A 20139-nucleotide genomic window follows, 5' to 3' on the forward strand; every position below is an offset into this window, starting at 1 on the left:
AATTTAAGCTTCATCTTGCTGAAATAAGATAATGTCTAAATATAATCAATAAAAAATTCTGTACCATTTATAAAGTTATCAAGTTTCTCTTCACTCTCCCCCTCTGTGCAACCCGTCTCTCTTCATTCTGTCTTCATGTAGTAGGTGGATTCAGTTTTTGATTGACATTTAGGTCTAATACATCGTAGGTCTGTTATTTTGTTATGTTGTGCTGGAGTTGGAAATTTGAGTTATTCTGCTGAGAAAAGGAGCCCCCCTAAAAGACGTATTAGACCTACCTGTCAATCTAAATCTGACCCAGACCTCAGCATGAAGAGTTTTATGAGTAGTGATGGGCGAATCTGAGTGAGAAACTGGATGACTAACTTGGTTATTTCTTGAACGGTACAGAATTTCTAATTGATTGTATTTAGAAAGTGTCTTATTTCAGTGGGATATTCAATTAATTTTCACGGTAGATCCCCCCTTAAGGTATGAAGATCTGTCATCCGGAAAACTCCAGGTCCTGAGCATTCTGGATAACAGGTCCCATACTTGTTCCAAAATCTTTAATTTCAGTTCAATGTATTATTCTGTATTAACACTGGCACTTACAAAACTGTTCTGACATGAGCAAGTTGTGAGACTGAAACTGAACACTAATCCTCATATGGGATGATCACCTGTATATTAGTGCAGTTTGGTTACACATATGAATATACTAATTCACCAGTCTATGAGATTACATGGCAGCAATATGGAGAATGCTGCCCGTTGCTGTTCTGAATTGACTAACATCAGATATATGCAAAATCGTAATTCTTCAGTCTGGTTTTGTGTTCTGGCTGGACAACATCAGCCATATTGATTATTTGAAGGGTTCAAGCACACAGATGATTGCAGAAGGCTTCATTTATTTGCAAAAAAATACAGTTGAGTTGTTGCTATATGAGGTGTTATGGATCACTATATAGCTTTATTTAATCTCTATGTTGTGTGTACAGTGATGTAAGTAAAGTTATTTGGGAGGCAGCTTTGATATCCTTTAAGCAAATCACTTAATTCCATATATTGTTTTCTAAAGCAATAAATGATGCCCTATATCAATGAGTACAGATAACAATGGGTCTACTCCTCTCTGAACAGCTTTATTCCAACCATTTTTATTTACTTTTCATGGTCAGACCTGAATTGTTTTGTCTACATGATCCTTTCATTTAATAGTTTTACAGAAGGACCAGCTGACCTGGGAACAGTATGTGCGCTCACTCTCCCAGCTGCCCAACTTCTTAACTAAGATCATTTAGTTAAAATATTCTCTTTGTGACATCAATGACTTTAGTTTTTAAAGACATTTCTGGTTTACTAAATTTAGAAATTTACCACTGATCTTAACGTACCATGACCTTGGTTTTTCATCAAGCCTGTGGTGTCACCAGCACTAGTTTAACATGACCCTATCTAATCTCTATTACAATAACCAACTGTAATGTGATAAACTGACTGCTGGTGCCAAAGTGTTGGGTGTTATATACAGTATTACTAAAATTTTGGGTGCCACAAGACCCAGTGTCCAAACCAAATATGCCCTTAAAGGACAACCAAACCCTTGCTTATAAAAACCCCCACCCCCTACCCTACATAGACCCCCCCCCGTACTCTTCCCCAGCGTAGGTGGTACCTTTGTTAAATGCCCCTAACTCTTTACTTACCCCTCAGTGCAAACTCAGGGCATCGGAGTTTACTAGTGCCAGTAATCTTTGGGTCTTTTTCCGGCGCTTCAGCATTTTCTGCGACTTTTGGCGCATGCACAGTTGTCGGGAAACAGAAGATTGCTCCAACTGCGCATACGCCATTACGCCACTCTCTTCCCAAAGATTACTGAAAAGAAGAAGATGGCGCCCGAGAATATTATTTATTGCAAGTGTCGTAGCCTTTTCATTGGTTGCTCAGCCTTTAAGTGCTGCTATCTATAATTACTCCTTAGTCTCTTTCATCTCTGTGTCAATTGATCCTCTGGCATTTATATTTTCACATGATGCTGTCAAATGTCTATATATCACTGTGGCATTCCACAAGGAGACAGGGGAATTTAAAGGCACTTTCGCTGGTATTTGATTCTGTCTAGTTATCAGGGGAACACATTACAGTAGTAGTTTAGGCTAACTAGTCAGCATTTGTAGGACAAAAAATATTGAGGACAATGGAACATATAACATTCCTAAAAAAATAATTTCTGTTGAGGATTTTTTTTAAATGTACCTATTAATTTATTGAATGTTGTGCCATTACTAGACTATCCCTAGAAAAGGCTGGTATCTTCAGTACATTAGATAAAGAATGGCTCACTAAATGAATGAACAAATTATTATATAAATAGCTGTCACCTCTGGGATGGTGGTTACACAATGAGAAATACCTATAATTTTTACTAACATCCGTTTATGCTAAAGTAAATGTCATTATGGTAAAATCTCATAATATGGAGTAAAAATAAGAAGGAGTTACTTGGGCACTAGCATCCTACCCATCCTGTGATTAATGCAAGAATTTGAGCAAATATGAGCCACGTGAGCACCCCAGCCAAACAAAAATAGAAATAATGTTAAATCTAATATTTAAAAACGGCTATTAAAAGGTTGAACTTGATGGACAGATGTTTTTTTTTTTTTAACCAAACTTATTATGTAACTATCATTGTATTAACTTATAACAATTGCTAGGAGGTCAATGCAGCATTTATACTTGTACATACTCCAGACTGTCCCTACATACTGCCAAACAGGGAATTCTCTTTTTTCTGTCTTTTTTTTACAGAATGAATTGGAGATAAAATGGAAAGCTTGTATTGGAGACTCATGTTCATGTATCATGAGATATAAACAAGATATAAACAAACAGTACATACCGTCTGTGAAAAACACATTGAACAATTTAAAAACCAATACAAAAATTGTTTACTGTAATGGAGACTGGGATGAAAGTTTCATTATCCAACCTGCTGAGTCAAACAGGACTGTCAGCACCTTTCTCTCCCCTCCCCAGCTCTCCTGCCTACCCCTGTGAGTGGCCCGTACATGTGGAACACATACTCTATCAAGGGCTCATGTTTAATACATGTAGCCAGGCACACTTTTAATACATGTAGGGGATAGCAGGATGGAAATAAGTTTGTGGGTAGCAAAAAAACACTTTGCCAAAGTGCAAGCCTGCCTTTTGCCCTGCATTTTGTGAGGAACTCTTTATTTTAACCCTTCCACTCTCTCCCCAAAGCCTCTCTAGCCACATAATCCAGGGGTGGCACAGAGAGGAGGCAGGGTTGTGATGTAAATGGGATGAATCAGTACCGTAACAGAGGCAGGGCTGAAATGTAAGTGGATGAGGCAGGCAACGAATTGGTGATCAGACTAGAGAGGGTTACATAGGCATCAGGGGGAGGGGTAGAGGTTGAATGGGGACAGCAGACTGGGGTGGATCATAGCCACAGACAGGTGGGGTGGAAAAACTAGAGATTGCAACTTTATTGGCAAGGACATTAATACCATCCAGCTGCCCACCCTACTGTTGTATAGTATGTTATACAGATAATAGAACCCTCCGTCCTTTAGTTTGTGGGGCATTTGTGATTAAATGTGAAAGTGAATGCTTATTTGCTGTCTTAAATAGGGATGGGCGAATTTGACCCGTTTAGTTTCGGTGAAATGTTTTTGTCGGGCTTCTTTTTTTTTTTTGACGCAAGACATCATATAAGTCTATGGGCATCATTTCCGCTGTGAAACAATTCGCCCATCCCTAGTCTTAAATATCATTGGAATTAAAGACGACTGGTTATATCCATCTAATGTAGTCACAGGAATAACATTATCCACCTTTCAACCCCCAAAACATAAGGACCACTGTTATATGTGTTATACATGTGTGCACTGCCTTTAAAGATGTGTTCCTCTTTATTACTAGGAACAAATGGGCCATCCACTACAGTATCACAAAATAAAGCACTAAAGTGTGCAAACTGTGTGTTGTTCTTTGGAGAACTGTGTTGTATCTTGTTTTAATTTTAAAAATATATATATATATATCTTTATAATAACAATAATAAGACCCCCCTGCTACACAAACATCTATGTCCCCAATGACCACCCTTTTTTTATTCCCACCATCATCCCTCTGTTAATCCATATTGCTCAATGCTTCATGTACATCTTCTTCTTGTAGTTCCTTTAGTGATAGGTATTATTAACTCCAGAGAGTCCCACCTGCCAAGTCCCAGAGCCTGGTTACAGTCATACATGAGCAACCCCTGTAGCCAGGACACTAACAGGGGAATGTCATAAAAGTCGCAAAGAGTAAAACAATTTGCACCAATAAGACTAAAAATCCACATCTCGCAATGTAATATTGTTCCTTAAACTGTTATTGCATTGCGAATTTTAATTGCGCATTGCGAATTTTAATTGCGCACTCATAAGAAGTGCTTGAAGGTGTCGTAATCTTTTGGAGCAAACATAACGACTTTTTCAGTAAGAAGTTTTATTACATTGACTGCGCATTGGCGCAAACTATAAAATTCGCAAACGGTTTTTCACTGTCGGAAGTGGTCGCTAAACAGTTTCCAGGTTCGCAAAAGCTATATTAAATTCGCACAAAGCAAAATTTGTTCGCGCAAAGGCATAACTTTTCGCATTGCGAATAGTTTTTCCGTTAGCGATTTTTATTACATTCCCCCGTAAGTTGTCATGGTAAGTAAAAGAAGCAACTGTAATATGTAGGTGTTATTATTTTGTAATGAACCATACTGTGCAGTTGTTTTGGTACGTTTGGCAAGTATGGTTCTTGGCTGCCCTCTGCTGGACGCAAACCATAAGTTCAATATTTTGTAGACACTGAGTGAAGTCCGATAAAGTTTCACAGTTACAAATTCAGATAAAACAGTTAATCTCATCTGATAGAGTCTAAATATCTATTGATATGATGCTACTACATGTTTAAAAAACATATTTTTAAACTGGCAACATATCCTGAAACGCAATACGATAAATAGGTATATACATAGATACTGTACAATACGACACTATACATAAAGTGGGTTTGCTGAAAGAGTTTACTGTTTTCCTTAATTTTTAAAGCACTAACATATTCTCCAGTAATTTACAGAGATTATACACCAGTCAGATCCATTCCTGCCTGAGTGGACCTTACAGTCTATGTCCCTATCACAATCACACACAGGCAATACTTTAGCTGTGCTATCCAGAGGTGCAGAAATTGCCACGTTATAAGTAGCATTAATATTTTAATAAAAGTAGCCAGAGGGATCTGCAAACAACTCTCCTCTTTGCTTAGTTGGATCGGCTTGAAATATTGATAGAACCCCTTGTAAAAATATGGGAGTTGGACATAATATTGGTGGGATAGTGTGCTGAAGAATAAAGCTACTGAATAATATCACCTTAATGCTTACATCAGGTATGTATATATATATATATATATATATATATATATATATATATATATATATATATATATATATATATATAACCTATGCTCCAAACAAGAGCACCTAGAATGTAAGACATTCAGAAGTCCAAAGTAGCAATAAGAGTAGCAGTAAGAGATGTTTTGATATGTGACAGCAGAAATATTAATGAGTGAAGTGGCCATATAAGAAGGGAAAAGTAAGAGGAGAAATGCAAAAGGGGGCATTACAGAAAAGAGAGATAGTACATGGAAATGTGATATAGTTCAACAAACTTCAGCTGGTGTAATTGGAGAGCTAAAAAGAGGAGGGTATGTTTCCTTAAAGGAATACTGTCATGAATTCTGCACTGAAATCCATTTCTCAAAAGAGCAAAGCAAGAGCAGATTTTTTTACATTTAATTTTGAAATCTGACATGGGGCTAGACATATTGCAAGTTTCCCAGCTGCCCCCAGTCATGTGACTTGTGCTCTGATAAACTTCAGTCACTCTACTGCTGTACTGCAAGTTGGAGTGATATCACCCCCCCCAGCAGCCTAACAACAGAACAATGGAAAGGTAACCAGATAGAAGCTCAGCACTCAATAATAAAATCCAGGTCCCACTGCAACACATTGAGTTACATTGAGTATAAGAAACAACAGTCTGTCAGAAAGCAGTTCCATCCTAAAGTGCAGGCTCTTTCTGAAAGCACATGACAAGGCAAAATTACATGAGATGGCTGCCTACACACTAAGGGGCACATTTACTAAGGGTCAAAGTGAATTTGAAGTGAATTTTTGAATTAAAAAACTTTGAATTTATAGGTAATTTTTGGGTACTTCGACCATCGAATAGGCCAAATTAGACTTCGATTCGAATTAAAAATACTTTGAATATTCGACCATTCGAAAATCGAAGCACTGTCTCTTTAAAAAAGTTTGACTTCGACACTTCGCCACCTTAAACCTGCCAAATTGCTATATTAGCCTATGGGGACCACCTAGAACCTAAAGCCAACATTTGGCTACGTTTTTAGAAGTCAAAGTTTTTTTTTTGAAAATCGTTCAACTAATATTACAACTAAATGGTTCAGGAATTAAATTTTATATTGTAGAGTGAATTATTTGCAGTGTAAACAGTGTCATTTTTAAATAAAATCATGACAGAATCCATTTAGAGAAGTGTGGGATCATTTTAAGGCAGGACTAAAAAGGGAATACCTGCTAGATTGTATGAGAGCATTGCAGAGAAATAATTGTAACTGATAACTTGAGAGGCCTGTGGGTCTGTTTGTAAGGAGATCAGAGACAACTATTGGTGTCCTTAAAGTGATACTGACACAAAAAAACACTTCTAAATATTAATGTAGATTAAAAGCTACCCATAGGCAGGTTTTGTTTAAGGGGCTGCTGCTGCCTGAGGCAGCGGCTCCGATGTCTCCCCCCTTCCCACTCCTAACTTCTGGCATCGGAGCGGGTTGAGGAGGGGCCACATCGCTAGTGCATGGAGCGATATTGTGCTTGCTGCACTAGCAGAGCTGAAATTTGGCTCTTAAAGTTACCAAACGCAGCTATTTGCCGCCCCTGGTAACTGGCCGCTCCGTGCCACCTGAGGCAAGGTTCTTATGGCCAGAGCGGCCCTGCCCATAGGGCATGTTGATTGTTTTTCGCTATTAGGTCTGCTTTTGTAAGTAATTGTTACTTGTAAACCTGATTGTTGTCCAAACCTGACTGTTGTCCAAACTGCTGGACTACTGCTGCATAAATATGGCTCATAGAGGAATATATGGTACTGGAAAAATAAAAAAAAATAAAATTTTTTATTATAGATGTTTCCCAGAAGGATAGAAATTGAGAGGCTGTGAGTAGCTGGTGAATCATTACTAGTGATGCTGGAGTAGCTGCCAGACATTGCTTGTTTCAGCACTGCTCATGTACAAGTGAGCTGACTTATTTTCTCTGCCTTCCTGAGTGGCAATACATTCTGTTTTACAATTGTGGAGTTTTGTAGATAAACGCTACATAAGTGTATAAAAATATTTTGATGTTGGTCTTTCTACCAAAAACGGGGTAGCAGAGATGAGCAAGCCCTGGGCCACACGATGGCTTAGTGGACAACAATTCTGCCTTGCAGCACTGATGTTCAGAGTTTATTTCCAGCTTGGGTACTGACTGTAAGGAGTATTTGTTTTTCCTGCGGCTTTTCTCTGGTTTCCACCAAAAACATTCAGGCAGGTTAGTTGGCTCATGATAAAATTGACCTTGGTGATTTAGATTGTAAGCTCCATTGGGATAGGAAATGATGTCAGTAATGTATAATGTCACTAAAGTGCAGTCTAAATGTATTGGCACTATATAAATAAACAAACCCCTTACTCTGTATGTGTATATATATATATATATATTATATATATATATTTTTTTTTTTTTATTCTTCCTTTATCTACATGAAATTACATCGACCTGAAGACTCTGGATAAATAACTTAAAAATATGTTAGGAACAGCATGAAATGTTTGTGTATGATTCTGCAGTTTGCACCTCTCACTATACACTTTCTGACATTATGTAAGTTTGAGTACTCAGACAGAGGCACCTGTAAAGGACGGAACCTGATCTTTTTGTTTTGTCTTATTTCAACACCTTCGGTTTTAAGTGCCTAGAAACTTGTGCAGGTTTACGAACTCTTATCTGACCCCTCCAGATAGCTCCGAATTACAGGAAGTCCATCTCCCATTGAGTCAATCTTAAGCAAATCTGTTTTATGTTTTATCTCATTGTATTTTTGATCTGTAATAATGAAACAGTACATTTTATTTGATCCTAACTAAACTGCAATATTGGTGGAAACAATTCTATTGGGTTTATTTATGTTTAACTTTTTTTAGCAGACATTTAGGGGTTTATTTACTAAAATCTGAATTTATCTCATTATTGAAATAAAAAAAAAACACAACCAAACTCCTATACCTGATTTGACCTTATTTATTATTAAAAAGCTCAATTTAATTGGTTCCTGTGAAAACTCAATAAAATCGAGGAAAAACGCTAATTGTGTGATTTTTTGGGGGTTTTTTTCCCCCGATTTTTTCCCCCGATTGCTACATTTTTTTGGGCTTTTTCCCAATTTTTGCCTGAAAAGCCTTGAAATGGTTGGATTTTCAGGCTAATTCCACAAACAAACTCCCATACCTGATTTTACTATATTTATTATTAAAAAATCTCAATTTAATCGGTTCCTGTGAAAACCCAATAAAATCGAGCAAAAACGCGAATTAACAATTTTTTGGGTTTTTTTCCCCCCGATTGCTCAATTTTTTTGTCCTTTTTCCCAATTTTTGCCAGAAAAGCCTGAAATGGTTGGATTTTCAGGCTAATTCCAGCGCAGACCACAGAAACTTCCAAATAATATAGGGACCTCTGCCATTGACTTATACACAACCTCAGCAGGTCTGAGATGGCAATTTTTCAGATTCAGTCTTTTTGCAGCATCAGGTTTTAATAAATCTCAAAAAATTCAAGTTTAAAAAAAAGCAGAAAAATTCGAGTTTTGCCCCAAAAAGCCAGACTATATAAATTCAGACCAACCAAAGTAAAGACGGCACTCCATTCAAGGATAAAGGCAGGTTTATTACAGACCCCACAGGGATCTCAAGGCCTACACGTTTTGGGACTTAAGCCCCTCTCCTATTCATATTCCAGTCTCTTATTAAAATGAGTGCATGGCTGCTAGGGTAATTTGGACCCTAGCAACCAGATTACTGAAATTGCAATCTGGAGAGCTGCTTAATAAAAAGCTAAATAACTCTAAAACCACAAATAATAAAAAATAAAAACCAATTGCAAATCTCTCCGGACATCTTACTAAAAGTTAACTCAAATAAGAACAACAACAACCTTTAATATAGCATTGAATGGTTTTCACTAGAAGCCACCCTCAGCACATTATGGAGGTTATTTAACAAAGGTTAAATTTTAGAGTTATGTGAGAATTTTAAAATCTCGAATAATCGCCCCATAATCATATGGTTTCTTATTTAAGAAAAAACTCAAATTGAAAAAAGTCGATTCAGCAAGTTCAGGGTTAACAACCTGAAAACTCGAATTGATCGGGTTTTCGGCAGAAAAAAACCTTGAATCTCTAGAATTTATCGTGTTTTTGAGTAAAAACCACCAAAAAATCTGGAACATCATGAACGTTATTAACATCTTCAAATGCTTCAAGGGATCTCTGCCTTTGACTCCTACAAGGCCTCGACAGGTTTTAGATGGTGTATTTTTGGGTTCCAGTTATTTCCAGGATCAGGATATAAAAAATAAAAAAATTATTTTTGACCAAAATATTACCTGAAAACGCTAACTTTTGTGTAAAACACAACTTGATCCTTAATAAATCTGCCTATCAGTGTATTAATTACTTATCAGCCTTATACTGTGACATTTATATTCTATGTGTACTGTATATTGTGAGTCAGTCCCTAAACTCAGTAAATGACAGCAGCACAGAGCATGTGATGTGAATAGGGTTGCCACATTTTCTGGAAAAAAATACCGGCCTTCCTATATATTTATATTTTTTTCCTATTGATAACATTGGGATCAACCATCATTTTTACCGGCCAGGCCGGTAAAATACCGGCCAGGTGGCAACCCTAGTTTTCAATCAGCAGAAGAGAAGATGTGGAGCTACTGGGGCATCTTGAGAGACACAGATCTTTACTGCTTAAGGGCTGTGGTTGCCTTGTGCTGGTACAGAAATTTAAAACATAATAGTTAAGCTTTAATTCTCCTTTAAATTCCCAAGGGCCATGCCCCACAAACGTATAATCCTTTGAGATTATACATCATTCACATTGGTACCTGCCCATTTAACATTTTAAATTCTGGTCAATTTATCATGGAGTAATTAACCTGCCTTTGTGGGAGGAAACTGGAGTACCGTGTGCTGACATAGGGAAAAACATACAGTGCAGACAGGCCAGGTGTTATTCACCCAGAACCCAGCTCTACAAGAAAAGAACACTTACCTCTGTGCTTCTGACCCTTGTAACAACCCTAAAGCAAGCAACTTGTTTATCACATTGTATCAAGTGCCTGTTTTTAACTTGTTCTGTGTGTTATAAGTCTTTATTCAAAGGCTGTATTTGTCTCTGCCTTTCCCAATTAAAGCTGAAGGAGATCTGTTCTGAATTTGCTCAAGATTTCTGTTTGTTCGTATATTTGTGCTGAAACAACAAAAACCTTCCCTTATTTTTCAGTTCACTGTTTGAATACATGTAAAATTGGCAGAATATTTTCAATTACTGGTTTAACACACAAACATCATCATTATTTATTGACCCATTAGGGTCGGTTTACAATTGCATTCCATGTTGCTAAAAACAAAATGTTATTTTCCAAATATGAAACGGTGTTGTGACTTTAAAAACCAGTGTTATCACTAGACATTTGATTCTGGATAAGAAAAAGTAAAGTGATTAAATCATTTTAGTAGAGATTATATTGCACTGGAATGTATTATTAATATTATCAGTTGTAAAGTGCAAACATATTATGTAGTATAGTACAATAGAATGGTTTATAAACTGGGCATACTAAAAACATACAAAACTAAAGAGAAAAATCATTCACCACTGGGTTCCTTTAGCAACATTAAAAAAATTTGTTTGTTTTTACTATAAAACCCAATTTTTTTGTGGAAAAAAACCCCTAAAATTATTCAAGATTTATTATACCCCTCGGATGGAAAAAGACCGAATCTGAAAATCCACCTACTGAGATTGTATATAAGTAAATGGGAGAATTTTGCCACTTACTGTGCCTCACTTCAAATATACCTTTGTGCTATTTTCTTTTAAGTGTGTTAAAGGAACCCAACTCAGTTTAGCTGGAGGGATGGCACAGGGAACTGGAGCACTCACATTATTAGGCCTAGAAACCAAATTCTTCCCCACTGCAGAAAATGGAATTATTTCTGGATGTGTAGACTTACTACAAAGGTTCCTAGTCATGCATGTTGGCATCTTGGATTATACTGATATTTTGTTTACTGTTTCTGCAGGTAGGCCACTTGCTATGAACACGTTATAACTAACTGGTGCAAGATAGGGCTAACATTGCATGTGTAACCAGTACCCAGTGCAAAAAAATGTCTCAAGATATGATGGACTAAGAGTGAGGTGTAAGGAAAGTACCTGCTGGCCTAGGGGGGGGACGCCCGCCGCGACGAGCGGCTTCCATTAGGCCGCAGGCACGCTCTTGTGTGATTTAAAGGCGCAGGCGCGCTGACGTCATTACGTCAGCGCGCAATGGGGCAAAATTCAAACACTATTTAAAGCCCATTAGGGCTGTGGGACCTTGCCCGTGATAGGATTGTGTTTCCTGGTGCTTCTGAGCCTTGTGCTATTCGTTGCTATATTTTGAACCTGTTTGATTCCTGTTTTGACCCCTGCCTGGCTAATTTGACTATTCTGACTTCTGGATTCTGACCCTTGCCTGATTACCGACTACCTCTTCTGATTAACCCTCTGATTGACTTCCTGGTTTGACCCTTGCCTGCCTGACAACGTTTATTCTCTGCCTGCCTTGACCCGGCCTGATCTGACTACTCTTTTGCCTAACGCCTTGTACTATGATCTTCTGTCCAAAGACTTTGCTCTACAGTCGTGCCCCGCTGCTTATCCAGAACCCTCATCTTGCACCTCTCGTTTAAGTCCAGGTGGCATCCAAGTAAGCCGAGGGCTCCTCCCGAGGCCCAAAGGCGGTCACACTACTGGTGAAGCACGAGCCGAGACCAGGGTGCCTGGTGTTTGTTCTGGTGTTGGGTGCTGACCGTGACAGGAGGAAAGGCAAAATTATGTTTAAAGGGATTCTGTCATGATTTTTATGGTGTAGTATTAATTTCATTCCTGAACCAACAAGTATATATTTCTAGTTGTAATATCAGTGTGTAGGCAGCCATCTCAGGTCATTTTTCCTGCTCGTGCTTTTAGAAAGAGCCGTGCTTCATTATGGAACTGGTTTCTGACAGGCAATTGTCTCTCCTATTCAATGTAACTGAAGGAGTCGCAGTGGGATATGGATTTTTACTATTGGGTGATGTTCTGATATCTACCAGGGAGCTGTTATCTGGTTACTTTCCCATTCTTCTGCTGACAGGCTGCTGGGGGAAGGGAGGGGTTATATCACTCCAATTTGCAGTGCAGCAGTAAAGAGTGACTGAAGTTTATCAGAACACAGAGCACATGACTGGAGGCACCGGGGAAACTGGCAATATGTCTAGCCCCATGTCAGATTTCAAAATTAAATATAAAAAAATCTGTTTGCTCTTTTGAGAAATGGATTTCAGTGCAGAAGTCTACTGGAGCAGCACTATTAACTGATGTGTTTTGAAAAAAAAAACCATGTTTTCCCATGAAAACCCTTTAAAAAGCCACATGTTCTCCCATTGTATGCCATGTAGAGTACTGATGTAACTACCTAGTTCCCATGGTTCTACAATCCATCTACTGGTCTCTATGCAGTACCCAGCAGCCACAAATTGGAGTGTGTGCCAGCAGGGGGGGTACAGTAGTGCTGGGTATGCCCAGTGGGGACACAGGGACGCAGAGACATATAAAACATTCTTTAAAACAAACATGCTAAAATAGATTTCAGTGGAAGTTGATACTTTTGCTTTTGCTGAGCTGTCTGTTTAAAAATTCTTTTATGTAAAGTGTTTCTTTAACTTGTGCGTGTTCATGGAAATCAAATGACTGCAAGTAATACTTGGACAACGTTCCATACTTGGATACAACATTTCAAATCCATTTGCACTAATCTTTATTTATTTAACTAAATAGTATGTATAAATTGTTTTTATTAATTGGTATGTAAAAGCTTTTCATAGCAGGACATGGAACCGTTGGCCATAGAAGAGCAGTTCTTTACATTTGTTAATGTCTGCACTAAATTCCTGAGAAAAGAGCTAATCAAATTGAAATATTTATTTCTACCATATTCTATATATTATTCCATATAGCCTTAACTGTGTTTGTAAACATTGTTTTTTATGTTCCACATGGATAACAGAAATATTTCAGCCTGAGTGATCTGAATTGCTTCATCCCCTTTGAAATAATAACATGACCAAGACCATCATGGTCACATTCTGTTTCCCAATAGTGTAGTCAGACCTCTAACTTCACTTTTTGATAAATATACCCCATGGTCTCTAGTCCGGCCTAAATAAATGTACATTGGCCAATGAAAATTTACACTCATGTAATAACAGGCTAATGGACATTGTGAAATATTTGTTCTTACTGATACGCATTATTTTTCCATCTTGCATTTTTATGTCGTTCCCCCACAAGTGCCTCTATTATCTTAGAAATATATAATGGCAAATAATAGAATTTCTGAAGAGCTCTGTATTCCTTCTGGCAAAAAAATCGAATTAAGACCAAGTATATTCACAGACACACAGAGCAGCATAAAAAAATGATCTTCGCTATTTATATTCTAATTATTTAGCCACGAAGCCAATTTGTATTATTCAAATTGTCTCCAAAGGAAATCATTCCATTAGCGATCCCAATCTAATGCATTATCCTGAAGGCACACCTAGCGCACAGAGAATTTACAGCCCCTATGAGGCCATTACAGCACCGTATAGCACGACTCAGACTTGGCTACTTGTTTTTTTTCGGTTTACAGGATCTCTGGTGGACAAGGAGCCTGTCTGGCAGGAAGGTACGGCCACAAATATCGCAGGCAACCAATTGGCTCTGGGCACTCTGCCAGGCTGCCTCATTTAAGGAAACAAGATCATAGGAACCTTTTGCTGGGGGAAGGAAAAAAGAGAAAGAAAGGGGATTAGTTTTCATTTTAGTCAAAGTTGGAAAATATTTTCAGGAAATACCTGTTGACTGAGTGCTTGCATTGAACTAATCATTCTGCTGGTACTAGATGTTCTGCTTATTGTCTCAAGAGTCCAATGAGCAAAGTGTTATTCACGAAATACATTATTATTCTGGGACAGAGCTGATACCATAGATAGATAAGGAACTATTCGGCTGGTAACAGTTTGCCCTGGTTTTTATTTTTAAGGTGCACATTTAAATTCCACGAAATGTAATAATTTTTCAAAATATCTGCTTTATAAATGTTCTGGTTCTGGGTTATTAGGACTATGTATTCTTGCGGTAAAGATCACAGTCTAGTCTACACAATTTCCCAATATAAATTATTGAAAAGTACTTTTAAAATGATTGCAACTGAACACAGTAACTATTCTCTGCACTGCTGGCTCTGACTATTGAAACAGTATAGCAGGATCCACTGGACTAACCAACTTGGAGTAGAAATGACCTACTACATTGCTTCAATTGTCAGAATCAGAGAACTGAAAGGGATGGATAAAAACTGCTTTAAAGGGGAAGTTTGTCTTCCAAACCAAATTTGGATAAAGAGGCCCACATAACACAGAAACCCCTAATATATCCATTAGAGTTATCTGTTTCTTCAAAAGCATGATAAATACAATTTTCTATGCTGAAATCCAGCTGTTTAACAGTTCTTCTATCTGCATCATTTGAGATCCTGGCAGGGAAGGAGGGACTAAACACTGATGTTACAAATTGTAACAACTTCTCCACAGCTTACAGACAGCATGCAGGAACTACATAACCCACAATGCATTGCACTGTGATGTTCCTTTCCTTATTGAAATCACGTGTGCAGGGAATTGTGGGGTTTGGAGGATGCAGGCTGAGGATAGCTGGATGTTGATAGAAAGTAACAGTAGTCAGACAGCTCAGCAAAGTAGTCAGACAGATCAGCAGGAGAGCAGGGGGCTAGGCTTAGGGAACTGTTTCAAACCATTAAAAATCATGAAAAGTCTGCATATTTTTTAACTGATGTATATTGCAAAGTTGCTTGAAATTATGTTTACTTTTCAAAAAGCTCAAGTTATTTTTTTGTGGAGTTCCGCTTTAACTACAAATAACTTTAAAACCATTGAAAACATTTACATTTTTTTATAGTGGGAAGTTGCTTAAAATTACATTTCCTTTCATTATACAGAAAAAGTTTTTGGGTGGACACGATCTTTAAAGTTCAGTGTAAAAATAAAAACTGGGTAAATAGATCTGTGCAAAATAAAAATGTCTCTGATATAGTTAGTTAGTTAGTTAGTTAGTTAGTTAGTTAGTTGTCTAATTAGCTATAATAGAAGCGTTTTTTTTATTTTGCACAGCCTATCTATTTACTCCGTTTTTATTTTTATACTGAACAATTCCTTAAGATTCTGCTGATTTTAAGTTAGGTCAATGTTTGCAATGTACTATATGTAGCCATAAGGACTAATTTAACCTTCTGTTAATATGTTACAGGTATGGGATCCGTTATCCAGAAAGCTCTGATTTGAAGAAATTGTTGCAATTACATTTACAAAAAGTCAAACTCAAGTCATTGCATATTTCTAATTTTAATATAATTTTCATTAGGCCAAATGTTATTTTTGGGTCCATTGTTGCAGTTATTCCAATGGTCTCCTCCGTTATGGCAGGTCTACCACTAGAGGGTGATTTAATAAAGGCTGAAATCCCTATCAGTTCTTGCCTAATGTTTTTTTCTCTTGGGAGACTTGGGAAAGGAATTCCTAGCAAAATGAGAAGGGACTTTCTAGGAAATGCATAAATAGTTATGATTTGTTAAACATTAAGCAGTAATTGATCCAGGGAATGTAGAAATGACGTAGACAGGCTTTAGAAATATTTACTGAGATGATCTAATTCAGGCAAACTGAATGACAGCCACTGATGGCCTTACTGGTGGGTATGTCTGTTGGCACCGGCTGTGGAACTAGGAGTTACAAGGCCTAACAACAAGTGCTCAGAATCCCCACCCTAATATGTATTCATTTGGCTTAATTTGCCATTATTTTATACAGATTTTATGCAGTTATTTTCAGAGATTATTAATCATTCATAACATGTTTTTGCACTTTCAGCACTTGTGGGTGCAGCCTGGTTCTTGTAAAGGCTGCCCTGGTCACAACTGCCTGCCCAGTTTTCCCACCCACTGTCCCAAGCCCACTCATCCGTCCCAATGTCACCCATCCCCTAACTTGCTAGTCTCTATCCAGAAAACCCCAGGTCCAGCGCATTCTGGATGACAGGTCACATACTGTACCTGTACTTGGATCCCAACTAAGATATAATTAATCCTTACTTGAAGCAAAACCAGCCTATTTGGGTTTATTTGAACATTTTTTATGATGTTACCTAAGGTAGTTTTCCAAACTGAAGTGTACCCTTGGGTCCAATTAGATGAAGGTACTACCCTAACAATACAACAGAGTCTTACCCCCACCATCACAGGGGAACTCTAGTTTTTCCCAATGCTAAACATGTAAACACCACTGTATAGTGAGTGTAACCTAAGGCTAAAGAACTACTGAGGGGGTCACTATAGAATTACATATACTACTACCCTGCAGCACCATATAAATACACAGCAAATGTTCATCCAACTAACCATTTTACCTGAAATATCTGGGAATTACTGTAGATATGAATAGCGTCTGTTTGGGTTTTCTGTATATATTACAAGCAAATATACAGACAGCTTTAGAAATCCATGGCCTTATAGGCTTTTGATTTTGATTATTCAGGTTTTGTTTTATCACTACATGTCATATACTTGACATTATTTGTGTGATTATTTTTTATCTTACCTCCAATTGGTCTAACTTCAGGCTTTTTTGGTTCAGGCCTTCGCAAGTTTTTGGGTAATTTGCCATTCTCCAGATTCCATTTTTGTAAGCACTGTGGTTCATGGATACTGATAGATTTAGTGCCAAATTCCCGACCACATATGTAGCACACAACTGTTGGAGGCTGCTTTAAAACGTGTGGCTGCATATAAAAAAATGTTTTTACAAAATGTTTTGTCAACAAAAGGAAATAATAGACCCAACTCAACATTCTCAAAATAGGTTCTACCTATTTCTAGATGACCAGCCTCCTTTGTGCCAGTGCCAGAGCACTACAGTGTAGCTTTAAGGAACAGTAACAACAAAACACTACACTGTTTTAAAGTCATTGCAATATTATGTGCTGTTGTCCTGTTCTGGTATACATGTTTGCTTCAGAAAGACTGCTATATATTATATAAACAAGCTGCTGTGTAGCTATGGGGCAGCCATTCAATGTACAGGTTTACATAGCACATAACAGATAAGCTCTGTAGAATACCATTGTATACCATTGAGTGTATCTGTTATTTGCTATGTAACCTGTGCCTTTTCTACTATTTCAGCTTGAATGGCTGCTCCAATGGCTTGTTTATATACTACTATACTACTACTATAGTATTCTTTCTGAAGCAAACACAAAACTTTTACCAGTGCAGAGCAACTGTATTTTATACATTATTTACCTAAAAACATTATAATTTTTTGACATCACTGTTCCTTTCAGCTATGACTCCTGATGATATATATGAACTGTATGAAGAGAAATGTTGAGTGTACACAGCAAGATGCGTCCTTTTTCAACTTGCAACTGAATGAAAAAATCTAATCACTGACTCATTTCTATGGGTTCCTTTCCAAGAGAAAATTTGCCCAGTGGTAATAAATGAACCCTTAAAGTGTATTATTCTTTTACTTGTGAAAAGATACAATAGGGACAATCCATTAGATAAGCGGAAAGGATGTTCCATCTTAAAGGAGAAGGGAAGGTTCCCCTCCCGAAGATTGTAATGACTTACCTGATATTCCTAACTGGTGCTCCTGGGCTTTCTGTTAGCACAAAACTGCACCAGACCAGGGCATTTGGTGATCCTCTTCCTCCCTTTTTCTTTCCTAAAAATCCTACAGCTGAGGCATGTGCAGTAAAGTGAAAATGTGAGCATTTTTGTTTGCGTCCAACTCTTAGCTCCAAGAATGGAGGAAGAGGATTGTTTGAAGTACCCTGTATCAGGTAAATGATTACAATCCTGGGGGGGTGCCCTAACATTTGGCACCCCCAATTGATTGGACCTTTCCTTTTCTTTTAAGATATGAAAAAGCATTTTACAGTGAAGACTGTAACGTTTTGAAATTCTCATCCCGGGGCTGTTGTGATGACAAATGAATTAGTCAGTTTAAAGAGAGTATTGGATGCCTTTTTAGAATAAGAAATGATACTTAAAAATCATTTACATCTGTGTAATGGGGGTATCACTGTACACCCTACTTCATACAGGTTACAAACTGATTCTCACCTTGAAGATTATTCTCCTAACGTTATTAGTTGACTTGTAAATTTATGTTCTACACACCATTCCACTGGTTGTTGAAATTCACTCAAAAAAAAAAGCCTACTCATTTTTAATAATTCATTTTAATTCTAACTCGTCTGAAAATAAAGATTTATGTTGAAGGAGAGAAAAAAGCGAAAATTGTAGAAAATGAAGTGAGAGGAAGAGAATGTGTTTGGCAGGATAATGTATACAGTTGCCCCCATACTCACAGGGAGAGCAGGAAACAATGAGGAAGAGGCCTGAAGGTAACCAAGACTAGAGAATTCTGTATTTTGATGCTCAGAATTAGTGTGACATCAAATGCTGAGATTGTAGACTGGAGGAATGTGTGATACTGGCCTTGTCTCTGTTTGTAAATGATTTCACTCATTTAATAAGTAATGCAACAATAAAAATGTGCATAAACTGTCTGAGTTTACACATAAGACATAATGAAGTCTTGTAAAAAGTTCACTATAGCTAGTAATGTTTTAGCCCAAAAAACTCGACTTATTCTAGCTGAGGTCATAATAAAGTTGAAAAGAACATTTATCACATCCAACCCAAACTGATAATTCCTGCTTTGTTATTAGTACATTTTAATTATATTCCTGCATGCAGGGTCAGAACTAGGAGAAGGCAGAAGAGGCGCATGACTAGGGTGTGGGGAGGCTCCAAGCTCTTATGTCGCCCACCCCAGTCCAGGCCCTTGTGTCTCCCAACTGCCCTCTCTTCTTATACTACTTCCCAACACATCTGCTCTCACTTACAGCCCACAAAGTTTTTGCTCTAAGACCCTCTTCCCTGCCTTGTTTCATACCACATTTTGCCTAGTATCTCTACATATAAGAATACAAAGTGTACTTCAGTTAAGGTAAAGAAAGTGCAAAGACAGAAAAAATAGACAAATAAGGCAACAGAGAACATTTTATTATTTGTAGATTATCTGTGCAGAACAAATTGAATATTGAGTGTTGCGCATTAAAATGTAAAGATCAGAAAAAAATTAGAACATAGCTTTGGAAAATACAAAGGTGCATGAGAATAGGACATTTTTGTTATAAAATAAGTACAGGTATCTGACCTGTTATCCAGAATGTCTGGGTCCTGGGGATTTCCAGATAATAAATGTTTCTATAATCTGCATACCTTAATCTACTAGAAAATCATGTAAACATGTACAGATAATGCGTTTCTGGATAAAAGATCCCATACCTGTAGTAGAAAATGCAGAGTAGAGTATTTCACTGTGATCAGTGCTAATTTGCTAAACATATTTTGGGCTTTTATAAATACCACTTGCACAACTAAGTTATCATTAGCATGCAATACGATACCAGTATCCTCTCTAAAACATCTACCTCTTTTCCTCTAACTCCCTTATAACTTCTGTCCTTTATCTAACTACTTAAATCATATTATTCCTATTAAAT

The 20139-nt window shown here is 37.5% G+C and overlaps 1 protein-coding gene across 1 annotated transcript; it reads right to left on the reverse strand.

The window, feature by feature from the left end:
• Nucleotides 1-13349: 13349 nt before the first annotated feature.
• On the reverse strand, nt 13350-17493 carry znf474.L (zinc finger protein 474 L homeolog). Its single transcript, XM_018264223.2, has 2 exons — nt 17157-17493; nt 13350-14261 (listed from the first exon to the last, which is right to left on the reverse strand). Exons 1-2 carry the CDS (start codon nt 17404-17406, stop codon nt 14110-14112), a joined length of 402 nt encoding a protein of 133 aa, XP_018119712.1. The 5' UTR covers nt 17407-17493; the 3' UTR covers nt 13350-14109.
• Nucleotides 17494-20139: the final 2646 nt, after the last annotated feature.

Source organism: Xenopus laevis, chromosome 1L (genome assembly GCF_017654675.1).
Source record: "Xenopus laevis strain J_2021 chromosome 1L, Xenopus_laevis_v10.1, whole genome shotgun sequence".
Lineage (NCBI taxonomy): Eukaryota > Metazoa > Chordata > Amphibia > Anura > Pipidae > Xenopus > Xenopus laevis.